Here is a 25,607-nt window from a genome sequence, read left to right as displayed (position 1 = left end):
GATGTGGTATACATGGATTTCCAGAAGGTACTTGATACAATGCCACACACAACAGACTTGTGAGGAAAGTTATAAGCAATGACATAAAGGTACAGGAGCAACACAAACACAAAACCAATTGAGTAATTGGAAACAGAGAGTAATGGTCAATCAATATGGAGGATTGTTTGTAGTAGGGTTCTCCATCCTCAATAAATATTAAATGATCTGGATCTTGGTGTGCAGGGAACAATTTCAAATTTTGCAAATGACACTGAATTTAGAAGAATTGTAAACTGTGAAGAGGACAATATAGAACTCCAAAAGGACATTGAAAAGTTGGTGGAAAAGGCGGTTGGAGACAGATGAGATTCAAAGCAGAGACATGTAAGGTGATGCACTTTATTTGAAAGAAAATTGAAAGACAATATAAGAAAGGCTATAACTCTAAAGGGGGTGCAGGGGCAGAAGGTCCCGAGTATATACGTGCACAGATCACTGAAGCTGGCAGGACAGATGGAGAGAGCAGTAAACCAAATATACAGTATTCGGCCTATCCCTGCTGCCCTTCTTGAACAAAAGAACTACATTAGCTCTCCTCCAGTCATCTGGCACTTCACCTGTAGCCAGCAAAGTATTAAATATCTCCTCCAGCCTTCAGCAATCTTCTCCCTTGGCTTTCATAACAGCCTGAGATACATCTTATCAGGCCTGGGTTTTTATGCACCTTTTTGCCCGCTAAAACATCTAATACCTCCTCCTTATTAATCTCAACACGTTCTAGAACCTGACTATCTCCACGTAAACCTCATCACTGATCCCCTGGTATCCGATTGGTCCTGCTCTTTCCCTGGTTTAAGAGCTTTTCATCTTACTCTTAATATACTTATAAAAAGCCTTGGGAATTTCCTTGACCCTGTCTGCCAAAGATATTTTGTGGCCTCTCTCTGCCCTCCTAATTTCTTTTTTAAGCAAACGCCTACACACTATACTTCTGAAGGATCTCCCCTGTTTTTAATGTGCTGTACCTGATATATGCTGTTCCTTGACATCCAGGATTCCCTGGATTTGCTGCCCTTTCCCTTCAGTCTTGAGGTACACATTGGCCTTGAATTCTCACTACATTACTTTTAAAAGATTCCCACTGTCCAAATGTAGATTTACCTGCAAATAGCTGCTCCCAGACAATGTTTGCCAGATCATGACTGATGATATTGAAATTGGCCTTCCCTCAATTTAGACATGTAACTTCTGCACAGCGCTTATCATTTTCCAGAATGAATTTTAAACTTACTATGGTCACTATCCCCAAAATGTGCGCCCACTGAAACTTCAACCACTTGACCAGCTTTAAGGGGTGACATTGACGTAGTGGTATTATCACAAGACCATTAACCCAGGAACCCATGTATTGTTCTGGGACCTGGGCTCAAATGCTGCCATGGCAGATGATGGAATTGAATACAATTTTTAAAAATCTGGAATTAAGAGTCTAATGGTGACCATTAAACCATTGTCGATTGTTGGGAAAAACCCATCTGGTTCACTAATGTCCTTCAAGGAAGGAAATCTGCCATTCTTACCTGATCTGACCTACATGTGACTCCAGACCCACAGCAATGGGTCTTAACAATTAGGGACGGGCAGTAAATGCTGGCCGAGTCAGCTGCCCACAGGAGGTAATCTGGAGATTACAACTTTAGTAGTCTTCCTCTTTAATGTACGACCTAACTCTTTCAATTCATGTTGCAGGGTCCTTTTTTTTAAAACCCATGTCATTGTCACTGACATATACCAAAATTGCTGGCTGCTCATCCTTCCCTATAGCTGCCCTGAGACATCCCTAATCCTGGCACCAGGGAGGCAACATACCATTTGACAGTCTTATTTGCTATCAGAAAACCACCTGTCAGTTCCCCTTACAATCGAGTCCGCTATCACTAAAAATTTTACAGTCTTTATCTTCCCCTGCTGTGCAGCAGAGCCAATCATGATGTCACAAACTTGGCTGTTGCCCCTGAGAGGCCATCACCTGCTCCCCCAACAGTACCCAACACAGATATCTGTTTCAAAGAGGGTTAGTCAAAGGGGACTCCTACGTTACCTTCCCACACTTTCTAGTCTTCCTGGTGGTCACCCAACACTTTTCGACCTGTGTAGCCCTTACTTGCAATGTGACCAGCTTACTAAACATGTAATCCTCAATGTCCTCAGCATCATGGATGCTCCATAGTCCATCTGCAGCTTCAGCCACTCCATGTGGTCAATCAGGAGCTGCAGCAGACACACTTCCTCCATGTGGCAGAATGGGGACAGCTCCAGGCACGCCCCCCCACCCCTCCGGGTCAGCATGTGTGCAGGAAGTGTCTCCAGCTACACGTCCTGAAAGCTCGAGTTTCAAAGCTGGTGGCGGCTGGAGACACTGTGGAGCATCTGCGAGGCAGAGTGCATCGTGGATAGCACATATAGAGAGGTGGTCACACCACAGGCTCAGATTCTGCAGACAGGAAGGGAATGGGTGACCACTAGACAAAGCATGAGAAATAGGCAGGTAGTGCAGGAATCTCCTGTGGCCATTCTCCTGCAAAACAGATGTACCGTTTTGGATACTGTTGAGGGAAATGGCCTCGCAGGGGAAAGCAGCAGCAGCCAATCTTGCACCACGGTTGGTTCTGCTACAGGGTGGAGGAGTAAAAAGTATGCCAGGGCAATAATTATAGAGGACTTAATTGTAAGGAGAATAGACAGTTGTTTCTGTGGCCGCAAACAAGACTCCAGGATAGTATGTTGCCTCCCTGGTGCGAGGGTCAAGGATGTCTTGGAGTGGGTACAAGACGTTCTGAAGGAGGAGGGTGAACAGCCAGTAGTCATGGTACACGTCGGTACAAATGACATAGGTTAAAAAAAGGTATGAGGTTCTAAAGGCAGAACACAGGGAGATAGGAAGAAAGTTAAGAAATAGGACCTCAAAGGTATTGATCTCAGGATTACTATCGGTGCCACGTGCTAGTCAGAGGAGAAATGACAGAATATATCGGATGAACACGTGGCTGCAAAGATGGTGTCAGGGAGATTCCTGGGGCATTCAGACAGAAAGGGGGGAATATATAATAGGGGACAAAGAAATGGCTGAGGAACTGAATACATACTTTGGTTCTGTCTTCACAAAAGAGGATACAAATCAGATACCAGAACTGTTGGAAGATGCAAGATTTAGTGAGAGGGAAGAGCTGAGGGAGATCAATATTAGTAGAGAGATGGTGCTGGGAAAATTGTTGGGATTGAAGGCTGATAAATCCCCAGGGCCTGATAATCCACATCCCAGACTACTTAAGAAAGTAGCTCTAGAGATAGTGGATGCATTGGTGGTCATTTTGCAAGATTCTATAGACTCTGGAACAGTCCCTGCAGATTGGAAGGTAACTAATGTCACTCCAATATTCAAAAAGGGAGGCAGAGCGAAAACAGGGAATTATAGACTAGTGAGCGTAACATCGGGGAAAGCGATGTCGTAGTGGGAAAAATTCTCAAATCCATCGTCAAGGATTTTATAGCAGAGCATTTAGAAAATGGTAGGATCAAAGACAGTCAGCATGGATTTATGAAGGGGAAATCATGCTTGACAAACCTGTTGGAATTCTACGAAGATGTAACTAGTAGAGTTGACAAGGGAGAGCCAGTCGATGTAGTATACTTGGACTTCCAGAAAGTGTTTGACGAAGTCCCAAATAAGAGATTAATGTGCAAGATTAAAGCGCAAGGTTTTGGGGAAGTATATTGAGATGGATTGGAAACTGGTTGTCAGACAGGAAACAAGAAGGAGGAATTAATGGGTCCTTTTCAAATTGGCAGGCAGTAACTAGAGGGGTGCAACAGGGATCGGTGCTGGGACCCCAGCTATTCTCAATATATATTAATGATTTGGATGAGGGAACAAAATGTAACATCTCCAAGTTTGCAGATGATACCAAGTTGGGTGGGGGGAGGTGAACTGTGATGAGGATGCAGAGATCCTTCAGCATGATCTTGACAGGTTAGGTAAGTGGGCAAATCAATGGCAGATTCAGTATAATTTGGATAAATGTGAGGTTATTCACTTCAAAAGCAAAACCAAGAAGGCAGATTACTGTCTGAATGGCTGTAAATTGGGAAAGGGGAGTGTGCATTGGGACCTAGGCGACCTTGTGCACCAGTTGCTGGAAATAAGCATGCAGGTGCAGCAGGCAATAAAAAAAGCAAACAGTATGTTGGCATTCATCGCGAGAGGTTTCGAGTGCAGGAGCAGAGATGTGTTGTTGCAGTTGTACAGGGCCTTGGTGAGACCACACCTGGGATATTATTTTGGTTTTGGTTTTGGCAGTTTTGGTCTCCTTTTCTGAGGAAGGATACTCTTGCTCTCAAGGGAGTGCAGCAAAGGTTTACCAGCTGATTCCGGGGGTGGCGAGTCTGACGTTATGAGGAGGGATTGACTAGGTTGGGATTGTTTTCACTGGGGTTCAGACGAATGAGGGGGAGATCTCATACAGACTTACAAAATTCTAACAGGACTGAACAGGGTAGATGCAAGGATGTGTTCCGATGGTGGGTGTGTCCAGAACCAGGGGTCATAGTACGAGGATTTGGGGTAGACGATTTAGGACGGAGATGAGGAGACATTTCTTCACCCAACGAGTGGTGAGCCTATGGAATTCATTACCACAGGAAGTAGTTGATGCCAAAACATTGAATATATTCAAGAGGCGACTAGATATAGTACTTGGGGCAAATGGAATCAAAGGTTATGGGGAGACAGCAGGATTAGGCTATTGAGTTGGATGATCAGCCATGATCATGAAGAATGGCGGAACAGGCTTGAAGGGCCGAATGACCTCCTCTTGCTCCTATCTTCTATGTTTCTGTGGAAGTATCCCTGGCTTCCCACATATCGCACGAGGAGCATTCCACAGGGCTGAGTTCTCCTGCCATTATGATTCTTATGAACTACAAACAATAAACTAGCAACCAATTACTCAATCTTATCCACTACTCACCAAATCAAATTTCTCTCTCTCTATTCCTAACAAAGTACAAACCACAAAAATAAGGGCTTTACGCTCTGTCTCCCTCCTGGTACTACTCACTCAATCCCTAAGGCTTAAAGCTGGTTCCTAAGCAGCCATAGTAGGAACTGCAGATGCTGGAAAATCTGAGATAACAAGGTGTAGAGCTGGATGAACATAGCAGGCAGTCTAGGCCCGAAACGTCAGCCTTCCTGCTCCTATGATGCTGCTTGGCCTGCTGTGTTCATCCAGCTCTACACCTTGTTATCTCCTAAGCAGCCAATTCTCTTGCCCTTGCGTTACTTTTTGAACCCTAATGTCACCTCAGGAGGTCTGCCTCTGGATTCAAAGACGGTTCGCTTTGCTTCTTTTCCAGTGCAGCTCCGATGAAGCCTAATCTGGGCACCCCCATTCCTCAGGCTTTTATGTGGAAGCTCCACTGCCACTATTCACACTCAGAGTTGCTCCACTCTGCTCCTGTCTAGTTGCTACACTATTATGTCTAGTGCTGCTCCTGGCATGCCCTGCTGCAATCTTCATGGAGTTGATACTCAGGGCAACGACGATGGTAATTAGGTAATGAGGTGTTTGTATATAATTCTGCTGCTGATAGTCCACAGTGCCTCTTGAATGCCCAGTCTTGAGTTACGGAACCTGTATGAAATTTCTCCCTTTTTGGAATGTGGTAGGGCCACACAACATAATGGAGGGCATCCTCAATGAGAAGACAGGACTTCATTTCTATTTCATTTGTGAGGTGTTCACACTTACTGATACTGTCATGGTCTGATGCATCTGTGGCGGATAGTGAGGATGTGGCCAACTAGGTTTCTCCCTACTGCTAGTTCCCTCAACAACTACTGCAGTCCTAGTCTAGAAGCTGTAACCTTTAGGACTCAACCAGCTTGGTTCACTCAACCATGATGCTGCTGAGCTTCTCTCAGTGATGGACATTGAAATTCTCTACCCAGTATATACTCTCTGCCCTTGCTACCCTGACTGATTCATCATTTGAGGGTGGGCAGAATGTCACATGGTAATTAGTAGTATATTTCCTTGCCCATGTTTACCTTGAGGGCATGAGACCCCATGGGTTCTGTCATTGTCATCCAGAGGGAAAACAACTGTCCTTGTCTCCAGGTGAGAAGATTATGCAGGGAGACTTTGCTAAAGCATAGTACTGCGAATACAATGCCGGAATGTTTAACCCCAGAAAGTCCTTGCAATTTAAGAACACCCTGCCTATAAAATTTGAAGTTTTACACTCACATGCATACATCATAAGCTAACAAAACTATAATCTTGCAGGAAAACCCAACCCATTCCAACTGGAAGTCCCTTCTGCTCTTAGGGCCTACCAAGACACTCAGCCTCAGAAGAGAAAATTCGACCAACTGTCTCTGTTCTCAATGACCTACATTGGGTTCCAATCTGGCATCACTTCAATCTTAAAATGTTCATATTTGTTTTCAAATTTTCCCTTGGTCACATTTCTCCTCACTTCTGTAAGTTCCTACAAGCCCCTGAGCTTTCTACATTCCTCCATTTCTAGTCTCCTATGAATCTCCAATTTTTGTTTCACCCCACTGGCAGCCATGTCTTCTACTGCTTAAGCACCAATTTCTGAAATTCTTTCTCTAAACATCCTTAACCCCAACCTCCTCCTGTGGGATGGCTCATTCTGGATCTTTGACTAAGCTGTTAGTCATTTGTTTGAAAGTTCTTAATATGGTCCAATGTCAAATTTTGTATGACATGCTTTGTGATATTTTTATTACATCAAAGGCACCAAATAGATGAGTTGCCATTGTTGTCTGAGCTTGGTTATCTTACTACCACTAGTCCAGGAAATAGCTCTGGGTTATAAGCAGCATAGCGCGATTCAACTCACATCATTAGACGCATCAATAAATGCTGCAACAGGATCACCTCAGTTAAGGCACAATCCAATTTCCAGGCTCTGACTTCTAATTAATGAAGAGCTTTTGCATTTTAATATAATCTACTATTCTAGATCTTAATATGTCTATCCCATTTAAAATTTGATTATCAGATTTATCCTGTGTTGATATATAACATTTTATGAAGCAAATATGAGTTGAAAATTTAATGTACATCTAGCACTGTTATTAATCTCAGGGTCTACACTCTCAACTGGGGGAAGAAAAACAAAACCAACCTCTTTCACATCTTAAAGAACATGGTTCACATATGGACAATATTGTCAAGCTATTCAACAACAAAACATTGCTAAAGAATCCAATAATAAGTATAAAGTTAAGATTTGCTTTCATTTTTCCCCTAATTGAGAATTGCTTTACAAAACATTTATTTACCTGTGAGGAATAGCATCTCCAATAGCAGTAACCAGTTGCAGAAAAGCCCATCCACAACTTAACTCCCCTTGGTGTCCAGTTGCCTGTGTTTTGGAAAAGGTTCAATTAAATAAAGAATCCATAACATAAGAGAAAAATATTTTTGTTCAAGCTCTAACACAAAAGAACAGAACAATAAAAGTGTCACAAGTCAATATTTTGACTCCAATATACTCTTCTGTGGAATTGAAGGTGGCCCAAAATGTTCCATCCCACTTTTCTACAACATAAATCTATCATTTTTGAAGCTCCCTTCAGTTCTAAAAAGTAGTTGTATCACACTCAAAATGTCAACTCTGTTTCTCTCTCCACAATACTGCCACATTTGCTGAGTTTTTACACCTCCTGTTTCCATTTCAGATCTCCAGAACCTGCAATACTTTTAATAAAATCACTGCACTACATTTCAACTCTGATTCAAATGCTGCCAAGTTCAATCCCATGAAAGCATAAGTAAATAATTTCTGCACTGTCATTTCATTCAATTAAGTAGTCTATTTACTTAAAGAAAATCTATTGTACTTCAAAATTAATAGACATTTAACTGAGTAACAATGCACTGCTACACTCTATTTAGATTATACTACAGTTGCAAACTATTTGTAAATTATCAATCAGCTTTTCGTATATAACTTACAGTACGAATATAGGTAACACCTAGCTCAAACAGAATACCAATATTTGGAGACTGGGAATTCGACCGAACAAAGCAATCACCATCCACCAGGCTAGGAAGTATGCCAGTAACCTGAAACATTACAGAAAATTATTTTGCTGTTACAATACTATATTAATAGTTCTGTATTTCAATAAATAAATCTCCCTGTTGGCATACGGAAGAACAAAGTATAAATCGGGATATAACGGAGGCTTGTAAGGGACACTAGAATAATTATGGGTGATTTTAATCTTCATATTGCGTGAAAAAAATGAGATGGACCAGGGTAACGCTGAACATCAATATTGAGGTTGGTTGGCTCGCAGAGCTGGTTTGTTGTTCCGCAGACGTTTCATTACCGTGCTTTGCTTGGTAACGTCCTCAGTGCAGCCTCTGATCAAGCGTCGGTGTGTTTTCCCGCCTGGTTTTTAAACTCTGGGGTCCATTGCGATCGATTGCCTCACTTCCGGGTTTCCTCCGTAGTGGAATGTATACGGGGTCGAGTTCAATGTGTTTATTAATAGCATGCTTCGTGGAGTGCCATGCTTCCAGGAATTCTCGTGCTTGTCTCTGCCTAGCCTGTCCCAGGATCTTGGTGTTGTCCCAGTCGAAGTCATGGTTCTCCTTGTCCATGTGGATTGAGATGAGTGAGTATTGGTCAGGTCTTTTTGTAGCCAGTTGGTGTTCATGTACTCTTGTTGTTAGTTTCCTTCCTGTTTGTCCGATGTAGTGTTTCTCGCAGTCTCTGCAGGGGATCTTGTAGATGACATTGGTCCTGTCCATGGTGGGGAGTGGGGTCTTTAGTTCGGGTGAGCACTTGTCGTAGGGTTGATGTGGGCTTGTGTGCCACTCTGATGCCCAGCAGTCGTAGAAGTCTTGTGGTGAGTTCTGACGTGTTCCTGATGTAGGGTAGTGTGATGAGTGTGTCGGGGTGTGTAGAATCTTTCTGATGCTGTTCCCGTAGGCATCTCCTGACCCAGTTCTTTGGATATCCATTATCTTTGAACACTTGGAAGAGGTATTCCTCCTCCTCTTGGCATAGTTCTATGTTGCTGCAGTGTGTTGTTGCCCTTTTAAATAGTGTTCGCACGCAGCTTCGTTTGTGTGTGTTGGGATTGTTATTATTGAAGTTCAATACCTGGTCTGTGTGTGCGTGGCTTTTCGGTGTACTTTCGTTTCCAGTTCCCCATTTGTCTTGCGCTCTACCATGATGCCCAGGGATGGGAGTTGTTTGTTCTTCTCCTCCTCTCTGGTGAATTTCATTCCGGTGAGGGTGTTGTTTATGAGTTTGTGTGTCTCTTCTAGTTTGGTCCGTTTAATGATGACAAAGGTGTCGTCTACGTAGTGTATCCATAGTTTAGGTTGGATTTGTGGAAGGGCAGTCCTTTCCAGTCTTTGCATCACTGCTTCTGCTATGAGTCCGGAGATAGGCGATCCCATGGGTGTCCTGTTGATTTGCTTGTATGTTTGGCTGTTGAAGGTGAAGTGGGTGGGCCGGCATAGGTCCAGTAGTTTAAGCATGTTGTCCTTGGAAATGGTTTCACTGGGGTCATGTTCTTGTTCAAGTAGTGTTGTCATTGTTTCCCTTGCTAGTGGTATGTCTATTGATGTGAATAGGGCGGTGACATCAAACGATATCATGGTCTCTTTGTCCTCTATCTTTATGTCTTTGATGGAGTTGAGGAATTCTTGGGCTGAGTGGATGGAGTGGGGTGATTTGTTGACAAGGTGCTTGCGTCTTCTTTGTAGTTCTCTGGCTAATCTGTGCGATGGAGTGCCTGGTAGGGAGACTATGGGTCTGAGGGGGACTTCTGGCTTGTGCACTTTAGGGAGGCCATAGAGTCGGGGTGTGTTGGTTCCTTCGGGTTTCATTCTTAAGAAGTCTGTTTTGTTGATCTGTCCTGTTTGTTTAAGTCTTTGTAGCGTGCATAGGATTTTGTTGCCTAGTTGTGGTGTCACGTCAGTTTGTACTGGTCGATTATGTGTTCTCGCCAGCGAGCAGTGCTTGTGCTTTGGAGACCAGGTCTGTGTGTGTGGCTTTTTGGTGTACACCGAAAAGCCACACACACAGACCAGGCATTGAACTTCAATAGTAACCATCCCAACACACACAAACGAAGCTGCGTGCGAACACTATTTAAAAGGGCAACAACACACTGCAGCAACATAGAACTACACCAAGAGGAGGAGGAATACCTCTTCCAAGTGTTCAAGGATAATGGATATCCAAAGAACTAGGTCAGGAGATGCCTACGGGAACAACATCAGAAAGATTCTACACGCCCCGACACACTCATCACACTACCCTACATCAGGAACACGTCAGAACTCACCACAAGACTTCTACGACTGCTGGGCATCAGAGTGGCACACAAGCCCACATCAACCCTACGACAAGTGCTCACCCGAACTAAAGACCCACTCCCCGCCATGGACAGGACCAATGTCATCTACAAGATCCCCTGCAGAGACTGCGAGAAACACTACATCGGACAAACAGGAAGGAAACTAACAACAAGAGTATATGAACACCAACTGGCTACAAAAAGATATGACCAATACTCACTCATCTCAATCCACATGGACAAGGAGAACCATGACTTCGACTGGGACAACACCAAGATCCTGGGACAGGCTAGGCAGAGACAAGCACGAGAATTCTTGGAAGAATGGCACTCCACGAACCAAGCTATTAATAAACACATTGAACTCAACCCCATATATATTCCACTACGGAGGAAACCCGGAAGTGAGGCAATCCATCGCAATGGATCCCAGAGTTTAAAAACCAGGCGGGAAAACACACCGACGCTTCATCAGAGGCTGCACTGAGAATGTTACCAAGCACGGTAACAAAACGTCTGCGGAACAACAAACCAGCTCTATGTGCCAACCAACTTCAACACCCACAACCAGAGCTACAGATCTACTCCAAAACCTTAGTGAACATCAATATGTAGAGTGCAGCAGAAATTGTTTCATAGAATAATATGTTATGGAACCTAAGGAGAAGGTCGGTAGTCAGCAGTGTAAGGTCTATGCAGATTATTTCATAACACTCAGGAAAAATTATTCTGTTCAAAACAAAAAGGAATTGATGAGAAGAGTGAACAACCTGTGGTTAACACAGACTGTGATGGAGAGCATCTAATCAAAAACTAAGACATGCATAGTGGTAAACTGGAGACAGGTCAGAGGATTGCAATTTTTTTTAAATGAACCAGCAGCAGATGATTTAAAAATTAATAAAGAGGGAGAAAATTGATTCCGAAAGAAAGTGGCAAAAATGTAAAGGCAAGCAGCAATAGCTTCTATGGGTAAATAAAACAGTAGCAAAATTAAGTGGGGGACCATTGGAGGATGTAACCAGGCAATTAATAACAGAGAATAGGGAAATGGCAGACAATTAATATTTTATATCGATCTTCATGGTGGAGGACACTATAAACATCACAAAGAGAACAGAGTAGCAATGTGCTAGTGGGAGGAAAGATCAACTATGAGGAACAAAGTACTTGAAAAAGTAATGGGACTGAAAGCAGACATGTTGTCAGGACCCAGTGGCCTCTATCCAAGGGTCCTGCACACACTTTCTCTCTCTCTCTCCCACGTGCATGCACGCGCACACACACAAACACACACAGACTCTCAATCTCTCTCTCCCCCTACACACACTCTCTCTCTCCCCCTCATATACTCACACACACACTCACTCTCTCTCTATCCCCCCCATCACACACACACACACACACACTCTCTATCCCCCCCCACCCTCTCTCTCTCTCACACACACACACACACACTCATTCTCTCTATTCCCCCCTCCCTTTCACATAGATACTCACTCTCTCTATCCGCACCCCCTCTCTCTCTCTCTCACACAGACACACACACACAGACACACATACACACATACAGACACGTACATTCTATTTTGTTCAGAAAGCACACAATTTACAGACAGTCAATTAATGTGGCATTTTATAAATTCCTACTTTAGAAATCAAACCAGTCTGACTCCAAACCAAAACACAAACAGATTCTAAACAAGGCCTCACACCTAACATGCATTGCCTGACCTAAAATGTCACCTCTTCCTGACACTGTATAAAACCTTTAGTTCTCTCAGGACAGTGACTTGAAAGGAATTTGGGGATTTACACATACAATTAATCAATTAAAACGTTCTAACTGATTGAAGATTTAACAGCATCTTAGGTTTTTCAATTCATCCTCATCAGTGGTATGACCCTTTGATCTTTTACTTATAAATTCTGTGTCTGATACTACCTCTCTGAAGAAGAAGTGAAGCTCCGAAAGCTTGTGATTTCAAATAAACCTGTTGGACTATAACCTGATGTCGTGTGATTTCTGACCTTGTCCACCCCAGTCTAACACCAGAACCTCCACAACACACAAATTTCAGGCAGTGACCATCTCCAATAAGAGACAATCTAACCACTTCCCTTTGACATCGCTGAATCACCTGCCATCAATATCCTGGGCGTCACTATTGACCAGAAACACAATTGGACTCACCATATAAATACAGTGGCTACAAGGGCAGGTCAGAAGCTAAGAATACTGCAGTGATTAACTCGCCTCCTGATTCTACAAAGCCCCTCCAACATCTACAACACACAAGTCAGGAGTGTGATGGAATATCCCCCACTTACCTAGATCATTTCAATTCCAACCACACTCAAGAAACTCGACATCATCCACGACAAAACAGCTCACTTGATTGGCACCACATCCACAAGCATTTACTCCTTCCACCATCATCGCTCAGTAGGAGCAGTGTGTATCATCTACTGCAGAAATTCACCAAAGTTCCTTCAACAGCACCTGCCAAACCCATGATCAAGGGCAGCAGATACATGGAAACACCACCACCTGCAAGTTCCCCACCAAGCCACTTATCATCCTGACCTGAAAAATTTATTGTCGTTCCTTCACTGTCACTGGGTCAAAATCCTTAAGGACACTGTGGGTCTACCTACAGCACATGGGCTGCAGTAGTTCAAGAAGGCAGCTCACAACGACCTTCTCAAGGCCAACTAGGAACTAGCAATAAATGCTAGCCAGCCAGCAATGCCAATGCCCATGCCCCATAAGTGAATAGGCCTTTATTCACTAGAGTTTAGAAGAATGAGGAAGTGATCTTATTGAAACTAACAAGATTCTGAAGGTGATTTTATAACTCACTGATGGGACGTAGGCTGGACTAGCATTTATTGCCGCTCCAAAATTGTCCTTGAGAAGGCAGTTTGACTTCCTGAAATGTTGCAGTCCATGTGCTGTAAATAGATCCACAATGCCATTAGGGAGGGAATTCCAGGACTTTGACCCAGTGATGTAGAAGACATGGTGACATATATCCAAGTCAGGATGGTGAGTGGCTTGGAAGAGAACTTGAAGGCATTAGTGTTCTCATGTATCTGCTGTTCTTGTCCTTCTGGATGGAAGTGGTCATGGTTTTGGAAGATGCTATCTCAGGAGCTTTGGTGAATTTCTGTAGTACATCTTGGAGATGGTACACTCTGCTGCTGACAAACATCTATGGTGGATGGAGTGGATACGGTGCCAATTAAATAGGCTTCTTTGTCCTAGATGATGTCAAGCTTCTTGGGAGTTGTCAGAGCTACATTCATCCAGGAAAGTGGGGACTATTTCATCACTAGTGCCTTATAGATGGTGACAGACTCTGGGGAGTCAAGAGGAGAGTTGTCACCTAAGGATTCCTGACTTCTGACCTGCTCTTGTAGCCACAGTTTTTATATGATTAGTCCAGTTGAATTTCTGGTCAAAGATAATCCAAAGACATTGATATGGGGGGGATTCAGAGATGGTACTGCCATTAAATGTCAAGGTAACAGTTAGATTGCCTTCTTTTGGAGATGGTCATTGCTTGGCATTTGTGTTGTGCAAATGTTACTGCCACTTTTCAGCCCAAGCCTAGAAGTTGTACAGGTCTTTCTGCATTTGGACATGGATTGCTTCGGTATTTGAGTTGCTGCAAATGGTGATGAACATGGTGCGGGCATCTGTGTACATTCCCACTTGACCTTATGATGAAGGGAAGTTCGTTGATTAAGCAACTGACAACAGTTGGGTCTAGGACACTACTCCAACGAACTGCTGCAGAAGTGTCCTAGAACTGAAATGACTGACCACCGACAATCACAATCATTGTAGATGTTAGTGTGATCGCCTAGCTGGGAGGTTTGATTACAGACATTTTGTCCCCTTACTAAGTGACATCCTCAGTGCTGTGGAGCCTCCTATGAAGTGCTGTTGTCTTGTGCCGGTTCAAATTCATATGGTCTGGTTTTTGCTGCTTCCCGTAGGTGCCGGTTCCGGCTGTGCATTGTAACATTCGGTGTATCGGGTCTAATCAAATATGTTTGTTGATGGAGTTCGCAAATGAATGCCAAGCCTCCAAGAATTCCCTGGCTGTCCTTTTTTTGGCTTGTCCAATGATAGTAGTGTTGTCTCAGTTGAAAGTGTGGTTTTTCTCGTCTGTGTGTATTGAAACCAAGGACATCTGGTCACGTTGTTTAGTTGCTAGGTGGTGTTCGTGGATGCGGGTTGCTAGTTGTCTGCCTGTTTGTCCCACATTTGTCCTCCACATGGTATCCTGTAGACCACATTCGTCTTGTCCATGGTATCTAATGGGTCTTTAACTCTGGTCGGTTGCTGTCTTAGTGTGGCTGCCAGTTTGTATGCTGTCATGATTCCTATGGTCCATAAATAGTGCTCTTGCTTAACAGGTTAGATGTTGAGAAGGTGTTTCCACTAATCAGCGAATCTCAAACTAGACGACATTGTTACAGAATAATGGGACGCTCATTTAAAACAGAGATACAAAAGAAAGGAGTGGGAATAAATGGATGTTTTTCTAGTTGGCGATCAGTGACTAGTGGTGTGCCTTAGGGATCAGTGTTGGGACCACAATTGTTTACAATTTATATACATGATTTAGAGTTGGGGAGCAAGTGTAGTGTGTCAAAGTTCGCAGATGACACCAAAATGAATGGTAGAGCAAAGTGTCCACAGAGGATACTGAAAGTCTGAGGGACATAGATAGATTAAGTGAATGGGCAAGGGTCTAGCAGATGAATACAATGTTGGTAAACGTGTGGTCATCCATTTTGGTAGGAATAACAGCAAAATGGGCGATTATTTAAATGGTGAAAAATTGCAGCATGCTGCTAATCAGAGGCACCTGGGTGACCTAATGCACGAGTATAGAAAGTTGGTTTCCAGGTGCAGCAGATAATTAAGAAGGCAAATAGAATATTGTCCTTCATTGCTAGACAGACAGAGATTACAAATAGGGAGGTTATGCTACAGCTCTATGGGGTGCTGGTGAGGTCACGCCTGGAGTATAGTCTCCTTACTTGAGAAAGCATGTACTGGCATGAAAGGCGGTGCACAGCAGGTTCACTAGGTGGATTCCGGAGTTGAGAAAGTTGACTTAAGAGGAGAGATTGAGTAGACTGGGACTAGATTCATTGGAATTTAGAATGAGCAGGGATCTTACAGAAACATATAAAATTATGAAGGGAATAGATAGAAGGAGGTAGGTTGTTTCCACTGGTGGATGAAACTAGAACTAGGGGAGATAGCCTCAAAATAAGGGGGAGCAGATTTAGGACTAAGTTGAGGAGGAACGTCTTCACACAAAGGGTTGTGAATCTGTGTAATTCCCTGCCCAGTGATGCAGTTGAGGCCACCTCGTTGAACGTTTTTATGGCAAAGGTAGTTAGATTTTTGAACAGTAAAGGAATAAAGGGTTATGGTGAGCGGGCGGATAAGTGGAGCTGAGTCCACAAAAGCCATGACCTTATTGAATGGCAGAGAAGGCCTGATGGGTCAGGTGGCCTACTCCTGCTCCTATTTCTTATGTTCTTATGTTCCCAGAGGGTGATGAATGCTTGGAATTCTCTACCCCAGAGAATAATGAATAAATCATTGAAAATATTTAAAGAATAGGGAGATAGATTTTTTGAAATATCTGGAAGGTGAGGTCTATGAGGAGCTGACACGAAAGAAGCATCATCAAAACCCTACAGTGTGGAAGCAGGCCATTTGGCCCATCAAGCCCACACCAACCCTCTGAAGAGCATCCCACCCAGACTCACCTCCCTACCCTTTCCCCATAACTCTGCATGATGGCTAATCCACCCAGCCTGCACATCCCTGGACACTATGGGCAATTTAACAAGGCCAATCCACCTAACCTGCACATCTTTGATTGAGGGAGGAAACCAGATCACCTGGAAGAAAAATGCAGACATGAGGAGAATGTGCAAACTCCATAAAGATAGTCGCCCGAAGGCGGAATTGAACCGTGTCCCTGGCACTGTGAGGCAGCAGTGCTAATCACTGAGGCACCATGCCACAAAAGTTGAGAATTGGGACAGATCAGCTATGATCTTACTGAATGACAGGACAGGTTTGAGGGACCAAATGGCTTACTCCTGCTTCTATTTTTTATGTTCTCATGAGGGTCCACAGTTTAGAAACAAGGGATTCCCAATTAACAACAGAAGGTCATTAGCTTTTGGAATTTCTTTCTTCAGAGAGCAGTGAAGGCTGGCTCATTCAAGGCTGAATTAGACAGACTTGTGATCCACAAGAGAATCAAGGTTTATGGGGGTCAGGAGGAAAAATGGAGTTGAAATCACCATCAGATCAGCTATGATCTTATTGAACAGTGGAGCATATTGGAGAAGCCAAATTGCCAATCACCTGCTTTCATTCATAAGAGCTTTTGATTTATTGTGATCTTAACTAACATTTCTTCCATAGCCACACTCCATTAAAAGTAGAATACTTCATATTTATCTAATTGTTTTGTGGGATATTGTACTGCAAATGCCTGAATAAAAACACTTCAAAGTAATTCACATATGTAATATTCCTGATATATAGATGGTGCTGTGTAAAAACATACATTGAAACATCTTGTACTTAAATGGTAAGCAAATACTATTGCAAAACAGGACCAAGCTATTCGATTTATTAAGATCTATCTACAAATTTGTGAATTACAGAAATGGCTGTTTAAATTCTGTAATCATTAAATGCCCTTACGTCTTTATTATTGTACATACTGTGAAAACATTAACTGAGTCTAAGTCTATTGCCTCTGCAATAATGCATTTTGCATTTTCACAAGCTGAAAGGATCCTGGGGATATTTGCACACACATCACGAAGTTGACCCAGCCAACTGAGTAAACAGTTAATAAGGCCTGCATAGTGCTTGCCTTTATAGTTAGAGACAAGAATTCAAAAGTAAGGAAGTTATTATGACCCTTTATAAAACACTGGTTTCATTTCAACTGGACTGATGTGTCTTACACTTCCAATTCAGGAAGAATGTCAATGCCAATGGAGAGGGTATAGTAGAGATTTTGGAGATGACAGACTTTTGTTTTGTGAACAGAATGGTGAAGCAGTGACTGCCCTCATTAGAAAAGATAGAGAGGAGACTGGAAGAATAATTTTAAAAATCATAAGTGAACTGGATACAGTAGACAAGGAGAGAACCTGAGGAGACAGATTCAAAAATATTAGCAAAACAATCTGCAGCAACATCAGGAAAAGTTTTGTATGCAGCAAGAGGTTAGGATCTAGATCACACTGTAGATTCTACAAAGGCTTTCAAAACAAAATTGAATAATTGAAAAGGTTTGCAGGGCTATGAGGAAAAGGTAGTGGAGGGAATGGAATCTCTATAAGAAACATAAACAGGAACAGATCATATGAGCCTGTTTTGCCATTCAATGTAATCATAGTTGACCTTCAGCTTCTACTCTACTTTCTGTGCTCCCTCCCCATATCCCTTGATTCCCCGAGGCTCCAAAATCTCTCTATCCAGTCTTATACATATTCAATGAGGGAGGATCCTCAACCCTCTGGGATAGAAAATTCCAAAGATTCACAACATTTCAAGTGAAGAATTTTTTGTTATTGCAGACATAAATATTTGGCTCCTTACCCCACAACTTGTATTTGAGAGTTCCCCATGTAATTTCAGTTCCCTTTCCTTCAAACACAAATCTAACCCATTCTTAAATACTGACATAAACTCTGTTTAATCACAATCAATGGCAGTGCATTTCACAACCCCAGAACTCTTTTAAAGAAAAGTAGTGGTAAGTAATCCTACTCTTGGAGAAAAACTCCACGTTTTGGGATTCTTTGGTTGCCATGTTGCTCTGATTGTATGTATGTTGCTGAGAACCTGAAATAGGTAACAATGAATAAGTATTAGTTATAGAGTGCAACACGGAATCTCTTCTGGTCTGTCTTATTCCAGGCTTCCCCAGTACAGGTTTTCACAGACAATTATTTAGGCTATTTTGTAGGCCACTATTTAGCTAAGCAAAAGTATTAAAACTAGGCATGAATCTAAGTAACAGATTTCCTCAAGCTGTTCCAGACCTCTATATCACTGAACATGAGAAAGTACCAAAACCAAACAGTATTTCGTATGAAACCTAGCCTCGGCATTGGATTAGAGACCCAGCTTAAAAAGCCACAAGCATCCAAGATAGGATTTGCCTTTCAGACTTCCCACATGACAAGTGCCCCACCCATCAATGGATGACTATATATGATAACAGGATGAGGTCCCACTCAAAGGCCTCAATTTGCAGTGTGAATGAAGGAAGGCTGTCCATTAGCCTTTATGTTTCAGACTTGGTCAGCATAGAGGTAGGAAGGTGTCACTGCCCTCACCTCGCCATCCTCTTGCTTGAAAAATGCACACTCTCCTTGCCCATTATAATACTCCCCATGGGAAGGGCATAAATCTCCACCCATAGGGTCATAAAGGCACAGAAGGATTCCATTCAGTCTAACTCCACTGAATATTAGCTGAGTGGCTTATTTTGTGATCTAGTGAATGCTTCATAAAAATTCACTTACAATAAACAGATTACAATTTAGAAATGCACATTATCTTTTTATACTCAGTTCATTCCTTTCCCTCCCACCACCCCCCAGTGCACATTCAATCTGATCCAAATAACAGGTTATAATAACTTCAAACAGATATTAGACTATGATTTTCTATATATCTTTCCAGCCCATCTTAAATACTGGAACGAACTGTCAATTCCCAAGCCAATGGGACAATACTTGAATCAAGAGTTTTGGAAAACTACAACCAAAGTATATACAATCCCATCATTTATTTCAGACCTTAGGATGGAAACCATCAAGTTGTAAGAATAAATTCCACTATAGACTTGAATACAAAATCTAGGTTGATACTCTAGAGCACAGTCAGAGGTGTCATTTTTTGAGAGATCCATAAACTCAATGTCTCATCTGCAGCGGTGGGCACAATATGTCCTAAGTCATTATAGTGAAGAGCAAGAGAGTTCACCTGATGCCTTAACTGATACATCTCCTACAACAAACTTTGCTGGGGCACATTTTCTCACCTTTATCCCAAAGTTATTTGTGCAAACTCTATGGAATTCCACTCTATTCCTCCATTTCAGTAACTATCAAACTTAAAAAAAGGTACATGTGAAAAGCATTATACAAATGGAAGTCTTTCTTTCTTTCAATAGTCTTCATAACTGGCATTTGATTTGTAGAACCCAGTTGTCCTCTTTGCAGCTTATACAGTCAACACTTTGTGCCTAGATGGTACAGATAACAATCCGCCTAGAAAGGTTCGACAAATGGAGGATTTAACCAGTAGGTGACTTACCTTTTGGCCATCAAAAAGGCAGAAACGAACCTGCCTGCTTAGCACTTGCACAGCAGACCCAGGTAAAGGAACCATTCTACAGCTCCACAATGTAAACATATGTGATATATGCGTCTTCACTGGACGGAGCTGTAAACACCAAAAGAAGACCACAAGACATAGGACCATAAGTAGGCTTTTCAATGAGATCATGGCTATCTGATAGCCTTGAAATTCCACTTTCCTGTCTTTTCCCTATAACCTTAATTTCTTAATGATTAAAAACTGTGGCTCAGCCTTGAATACATTATTGATTCAGTCATAAATGAGCAACTCCATTTTCTGAGATTATGATCTCTGGTTCTAGACTCTCCCACAATGGGTAACAACCTTTCTGTACCTATAATCACAAGTTTTCTAAGAATATTGTATGTTTCAATAAAGTCACCTGTCTCTATTCCAAAGGTGTGAGCAAGTTTCTGCATTCTGGGCAACAATCTGATTACTTGAAAAGTATACAGAACAGCATTTTATGTCAGCATGTAGATGGTCCTACAAGAGACGGTGCAGTGCTGGACCTAATTCTAGGGAATGAAACCAGACAGGTGCTCAAGGTGACAGTGGGGGAGCATTTTAGTGATAACGTACAGTGTTGTAGTCGCTAAGTTTGTTATGGAAAAAGATAAAGATGGTCTGCAAAAAGGGTTTTGCACTGAGGTGAGATAGATTTTGTTAAAATAAGGCAGGCTCTGGCTAAAACAGACTGGGAACAGCTACTTGACAGTAAATCTAGCAGAAAAAGTGGAAGGCTTTCAAAATGGTACCGGGGGGTACAAGCCTAACATGTTCACTTTATGGTGAAACGTAGGAGCAACAAGCCTAGAGAAACATGGATGTCCAGGAATATTTAGGACTATATAAAAACGAAAAGGGAGACATGTAACAGATACAAGGGGAGCAAAACAACAGGGGCATGAAGGAGAATAGGAAGTGCAGGAGGATCTCAAGAAAGCAATTGGAGATCAAACAGGGGGGCATGAGAAAACACTGGTAGGGAAGATTTGGGAGAATCTGATGATATTCTTCAAGAATATGGCCTATTAAGGTGGGCAATCTTCGCGTGAAGCTGGATAGAGTGATAAACAAATACTTCACATCTGTCCTTACTCAGGAGAAGGAGTGTATAAGTACAAAATTTGAGATAAGAGACTGTGAAATTCTTGGAACAAGATTTATAAAAGAAGTGAGGATGTATTGGAGGTTTTGGAGAATTTAAAAGTGGACAAATCCCCAGGTCCAGATGAGTTGTATCCCAGGCTGCTGTGGGAGATGAAGGAGGAAATTATGGAGGGCTAACCCAAATTTTCAAATCATCTCTGACCACTAAGGAGGTGCCAGATGACTGGCACTTTATGAGAAGTGTGGGAGGAGATAGGCCAAGGAACTATAGACTAGTGAGTCTGACATCAGTGAAAGGGAAACCACTGGAGAAAAAGAGTGAAGGAGAAAATTAATCGCCATTTAGAGTGGCATGATTTGATCGGGATTGTCAGCATGGCTTTGTAAGAGTGAAAAAACTGGTGGAATTTTTTTGACATGACCATGTGTTTGGATGAAGGTGTTCATCCAGCTCTACACCTTGTTATCTCAGATTCTCCACCATCTGCAGTTCTTTCTATCTCTGAAACGTAGAAATAGACCCCGTATACTAACTCCTGCTAAAACAACAGAAGCGACAAGATCATCACACCAGAGGATCATATATATCAGGAGGGAAGCAGAATACCAACGCTTCGATTAGAGGTCACACTGATGATGTTGCCTAGAAAGGTGATGAAACATCTGCACACCACAAAACAAACGGTTCGGCGAGCTAACGAACAACCGTAACCCCTTAAGTCCAGGTATCATCCTTGTAAACCTACACTGTACTCCATCCAAGGCCAACATATGTTTCCTAAGATTTGGTGCCCAGATCTGCTCACAGCACTCAAAGTGAGGCGTAACCAGTTTTGTATAATTGCAGTATAACGTCTGCCATCTTATACTCCAGTCCTCTAGATATAAAGGCCAGCATTCCATTCACCTTCTTGATTATTTTTTCTACCTATTAGTGGCATTTTAAAGATATATGCACCTGAACCCCAAAGGCTGTTTGGACATTCACTGTTTTTAACTTCATACCATCTCGAAAATATCCTGATCTATCCTTTCTCATCCAAAATGGATAACCTCACACTTGCTTACGCTGAAATCCATCAGCCATAGCTGTGCTCATTGACCTAGTCTATGAATTGTCTTTGCAAGTTTATATACTTCTGAATAACATTCCATATGGCAATGGTATATAAACAAATGATAAACAAAATGTACATTACTCACACCACCATGTACTCTGTCCCAGTGAAGGTCTTTAAAGTACAATTTGGACTGGGTTAACTTAGGCTGCAAATAGTAACTCATGTGGAATTCATTTCCTGTGAAGGGGAAATGTAAAATCAGACCATAATTATTTGAACGATAGTGGAGGTAATCCAGGGATACAGTCAGATACCAGATCACAAACTCTTGAAAACAAAACAAAATTGATGGAAAGAGCAGCACACCTATGGCATGCATCTCCTTGCAGCTAGTTCAAACACAGTTGTGAACCAATTTATAAAGTGGTTTCAACAGAATAAAATGTCCCCAGGCACGTCGCAGAACTAAATGCATCAACAAGCCAAAAAGATATGAGGTCATACGGCCAAAGGCTTGGTCAGTCATAGGTTCTACGGAATATCTTAAAGGAGGAAAATGTGGTTGAGAGGCTAAGATGTATTGGAAGGGAATTGTAAGTTTTGTGGCCAAAACAATTGTAGGTATAGCCATCAATGGCAGAACAATTAAAATTGAGAATGCTCAAGAGGTCAGAATAGATGGAGCTGAAGGAGATTACTGAGATAGAAAGGGATGATGACATTGAGGAATCTTTTTAGAAAAACAGAATTTTAAAATCAAGACTTTGCTTGATCAAGGTTAGCTACAGAGATAGTGGATACATTAGTTTAATTTTTCAAAGATTCCTGGATTCTGAAGAAGTACTGGGGGTCTGGGAAACTGCCAATGTGACAGTTCAAAAAGGGAGGGAAGATGTGGGTAACTATAGACCGATTTAGCCTAACTTCTATTCTTGGAAAAACATTGTAATCAAGTATTAAGAAAGTAACAGCAGCACATTTGGAAAATCATAATCTCATCTAGCACAGTCAGCACGGCTTCACGAAAGGGAAATCATGTCTGACTAACTTATTAGAGTTTTTCGAGTACCAGAGTGGATAGAGAGGAGCTAGTAAGTGTTGTATTTGGACTTCCAGAAGGTGTTCAACAAAAGGTTAAGAATTAAGAGCCCTTGGTCGTGGAGATAGTATATTTTCATGGATAGCTAATTGGTTAATGGGCAGAAAACAATGAATAGGGATAATGTGTTCTTTTCCAGGTTAGCAACCTGAAAACAGAGGTTTTCCTCAGGGATCAGTGCTGGGACTGCAACAAATAACAATATATATTAATGACTTAGAGGAAGGAAGCAAATGTATCATAGCCTAATTTACAGGCAACACAAAAATGAACAGAAAAACAAATTGCAAGAGCGAATCAAACAGTTTGCAAAGAGATATTGATAGGTTAAGTAAGTGGGCAAAATAACAAAGTGACAAATGGAGTATAATGCGAGAAAGTGTGAAGCTGTTCATTTTGGAATGGAGAACAAAATAAAAAAAAATGTTATTTCAACGGAGAGAAACTGCAAAAACCTGCAACTCAAGGGGACTTAGAAAGCTAGCATATAGGTGCCATGGGTGTTCAGGAAGGCTAATGGAATGTTGGTCTTTGTCTCAAGGGAATTGGGAGTGGAAAAGAGGGAACTCTTACTGTAACTGTACAAGGTGCTGGTGAGACCACATGTGGACTACTGAGGCCTTTGACACTGTCAATCAGAAAGCATTATAAAGCGTCCTTCTTCACTTTAGTTGTACCTTGAAGTTTGTCACCATCCTTTGCCTCCTGCACGATGACATGGTAATGACAAATGGCTCCATATTGATCCAATTCCCTTTCCACCGCTGTCAAGCAGGTCTGCTCATCACCCCAACACTGTTCTCAACCTACCTCACTGCTATGCTTCACCTCACCGCCGACAAGCTCCCCAGTGAAGTGGAACTAACTTACAGAACCAGCAGCAAATTATTCAAACTCCATTGCCTTCAAGCCAAAACCAAAGTCACCACAACCAGTGTCATCAAGCTGCAGTAAGCAGATGATGCTTGCTCATGTGTAATCTCAGAGGATGATCATTATTAGCACCTTCATGGAAGCATGAGAGCATAAGTCTCACCCGGAACATCCGCAAGATGAGGGTCCTCCACCAACCTGGTCTGGTATTGTGGAGCGAACCCCCAGTCATCAAGATCCATGGGAGGCCTTAGAGAATGTTGACCACTTCCAATACCACAGGAGTATCCTTTCGGCCAAAGAAACTATTGATGAAGTGATCCAGCACCGCCTCCAATGTGCTACTGCAGCCTTTGGCCGCCTAAGGAAAAGAATGTTCGAGGACAACAACATCAGATCTGACACCAAGATCCTGGTTTACAGAGCTCTGGCAGTTCCTGCCTTCTTATATAGCTCTGAGCTGTGGACTGCCTATACAGCAGACACCTCAAAGCACTGGAGTAGTACCACCAAGGCTGCCTGCTGTTATGACGGGGAATGGCTGAACGCCTCTGATAATTAAACTAAAACACAAGCCCTGATCTGTTATGACAGAAGTAGTGGTTCCTCTGTAATAATTACCCTGAAACATCCAGAGAAGCTCATCTTTCCCCTCATAATCAATTAAAAGAATGGTTAAAAGAAAGAAAATCCCTGATCTTCACTTTACACATAACAAGAAACAATTTATTTATTTAACCCAACAACGGACAAATTAACAAAATTGCTAACAAACGGACAATTCCCCCCTGGACTACTAACTACTTCCTAACTGGTCTAAATTCTACTGGAATGCTGTTTAAATAAAGACAAGTCCCACTAATATAAACCAAATTAATAAGAAGCAATAAACTATAACTTAATCTATCCAAGTTCGCACAGCCAGTCTTCTGGAATATTCTGTCACCTCCACTCTCTTCACAAACAGCTTTTTTCTGTTAATTCTGCTGTCAGGGATGTTTTATCTCCATAATTTCTTCATTGAGGACTTTGAGCTAAAATACCGTGGTACTTTTCATTAATTAAATGGTCTTTCTCCGAGAGCTGAATGGTGCTAACTCTGGCAGGTGGCAGTTGTCTCTCTCTGTTTCAGATGGCAGTTGGTTCTCTCTGATTTTCCAAACGCCCTCATCTTATATACCCATAATGACATAATCAAATTCTTAAAATATGATTGGCTTCTGGTTGTCAACACCATCAGATCTAAATTCAATTGGCTTTGAATCGCTGAGTTTGGTTTTAAATTAATTGGCCACATTCAAACTCATTGATACAACATCAAAACAGACTGCTGTTTTGCCTGCCACCTATAAGGCTTTTTTGATACACGTTTCACTTTTTGAGGCTTTCTGTACTGATAACTTCAGCTACTGCTCACAGACATACATTTTTAAAAGTTTATCAGTAAAGACAAAGCACAAATCTCTTAAAGGAACCACATATTTTAGCTGAGATAGTAGGAACTGCAGATGCTGGAGAATCTGGGATAACAAGGTGTAGAGCTGGATGAACACAGCAGGCCAAGCAGCATCAGAGGAGCAGGAAGGCTGACGTTTCGGGCCTAGACCCTTCTTCAGAAATCTGAAA

At 42.1% G+C, this 25,607-nt stretch overlaps 1 protein-coding gene across 1 annotated transcript in view; it reads right to left on the bottom strand.

Moving 5' to 3' along the window:
• Window positions 1-25,607, bottom strand: part of nphp1 (nephronophthisis 1) — a 103,981-nt gene that overhangs the window by 27,729 nt on the left and 50,645 nt on the right. Inside the window, exons 8-12 of the mRNA XM_048596683.1 lie at window positions 22,152-22,398; window positions 19,791-19,919; window positions 18,234-18,308; window positions 8,031-8,141; window positions 7,355-7,437 (exon numbers count right to left, since the gene is read on the bottom strand). Coding sequence (XP_048452640.1) covers window positions 7,355-7,437; window positions 8,031-8,141; window positions 18,234-18,308; window positions 19,791-19,919; window positions 22,152-22,398 — 645 coding nt within the window. The remainder of the gene's footprint in view (window positions 1-7,354; window positions 7,438-8,030; window positions 8,142-18,233; window positions 18,309-19,790; window positions 19,920-22,151; window positions 22,399-25,607) is intronic.

This window comes from Rhincodon typus, chromosome 5, assembly GCF_021869965.1.
Source record: "Rhincodon typus isolate 14 chromosome 5, sRhiTyp1.1, whole genome shotgun sequence".
Lineage (NCBI taxonomy): Eukaryota > Metazoa > Chordata > Chondrichthyes > Orectolobiformes > Rhincodontidae > Rhincodon > Rhincodon typus.
This window is presented reverse-complemented; position numbering and strand designations above follow the sequence as displayed.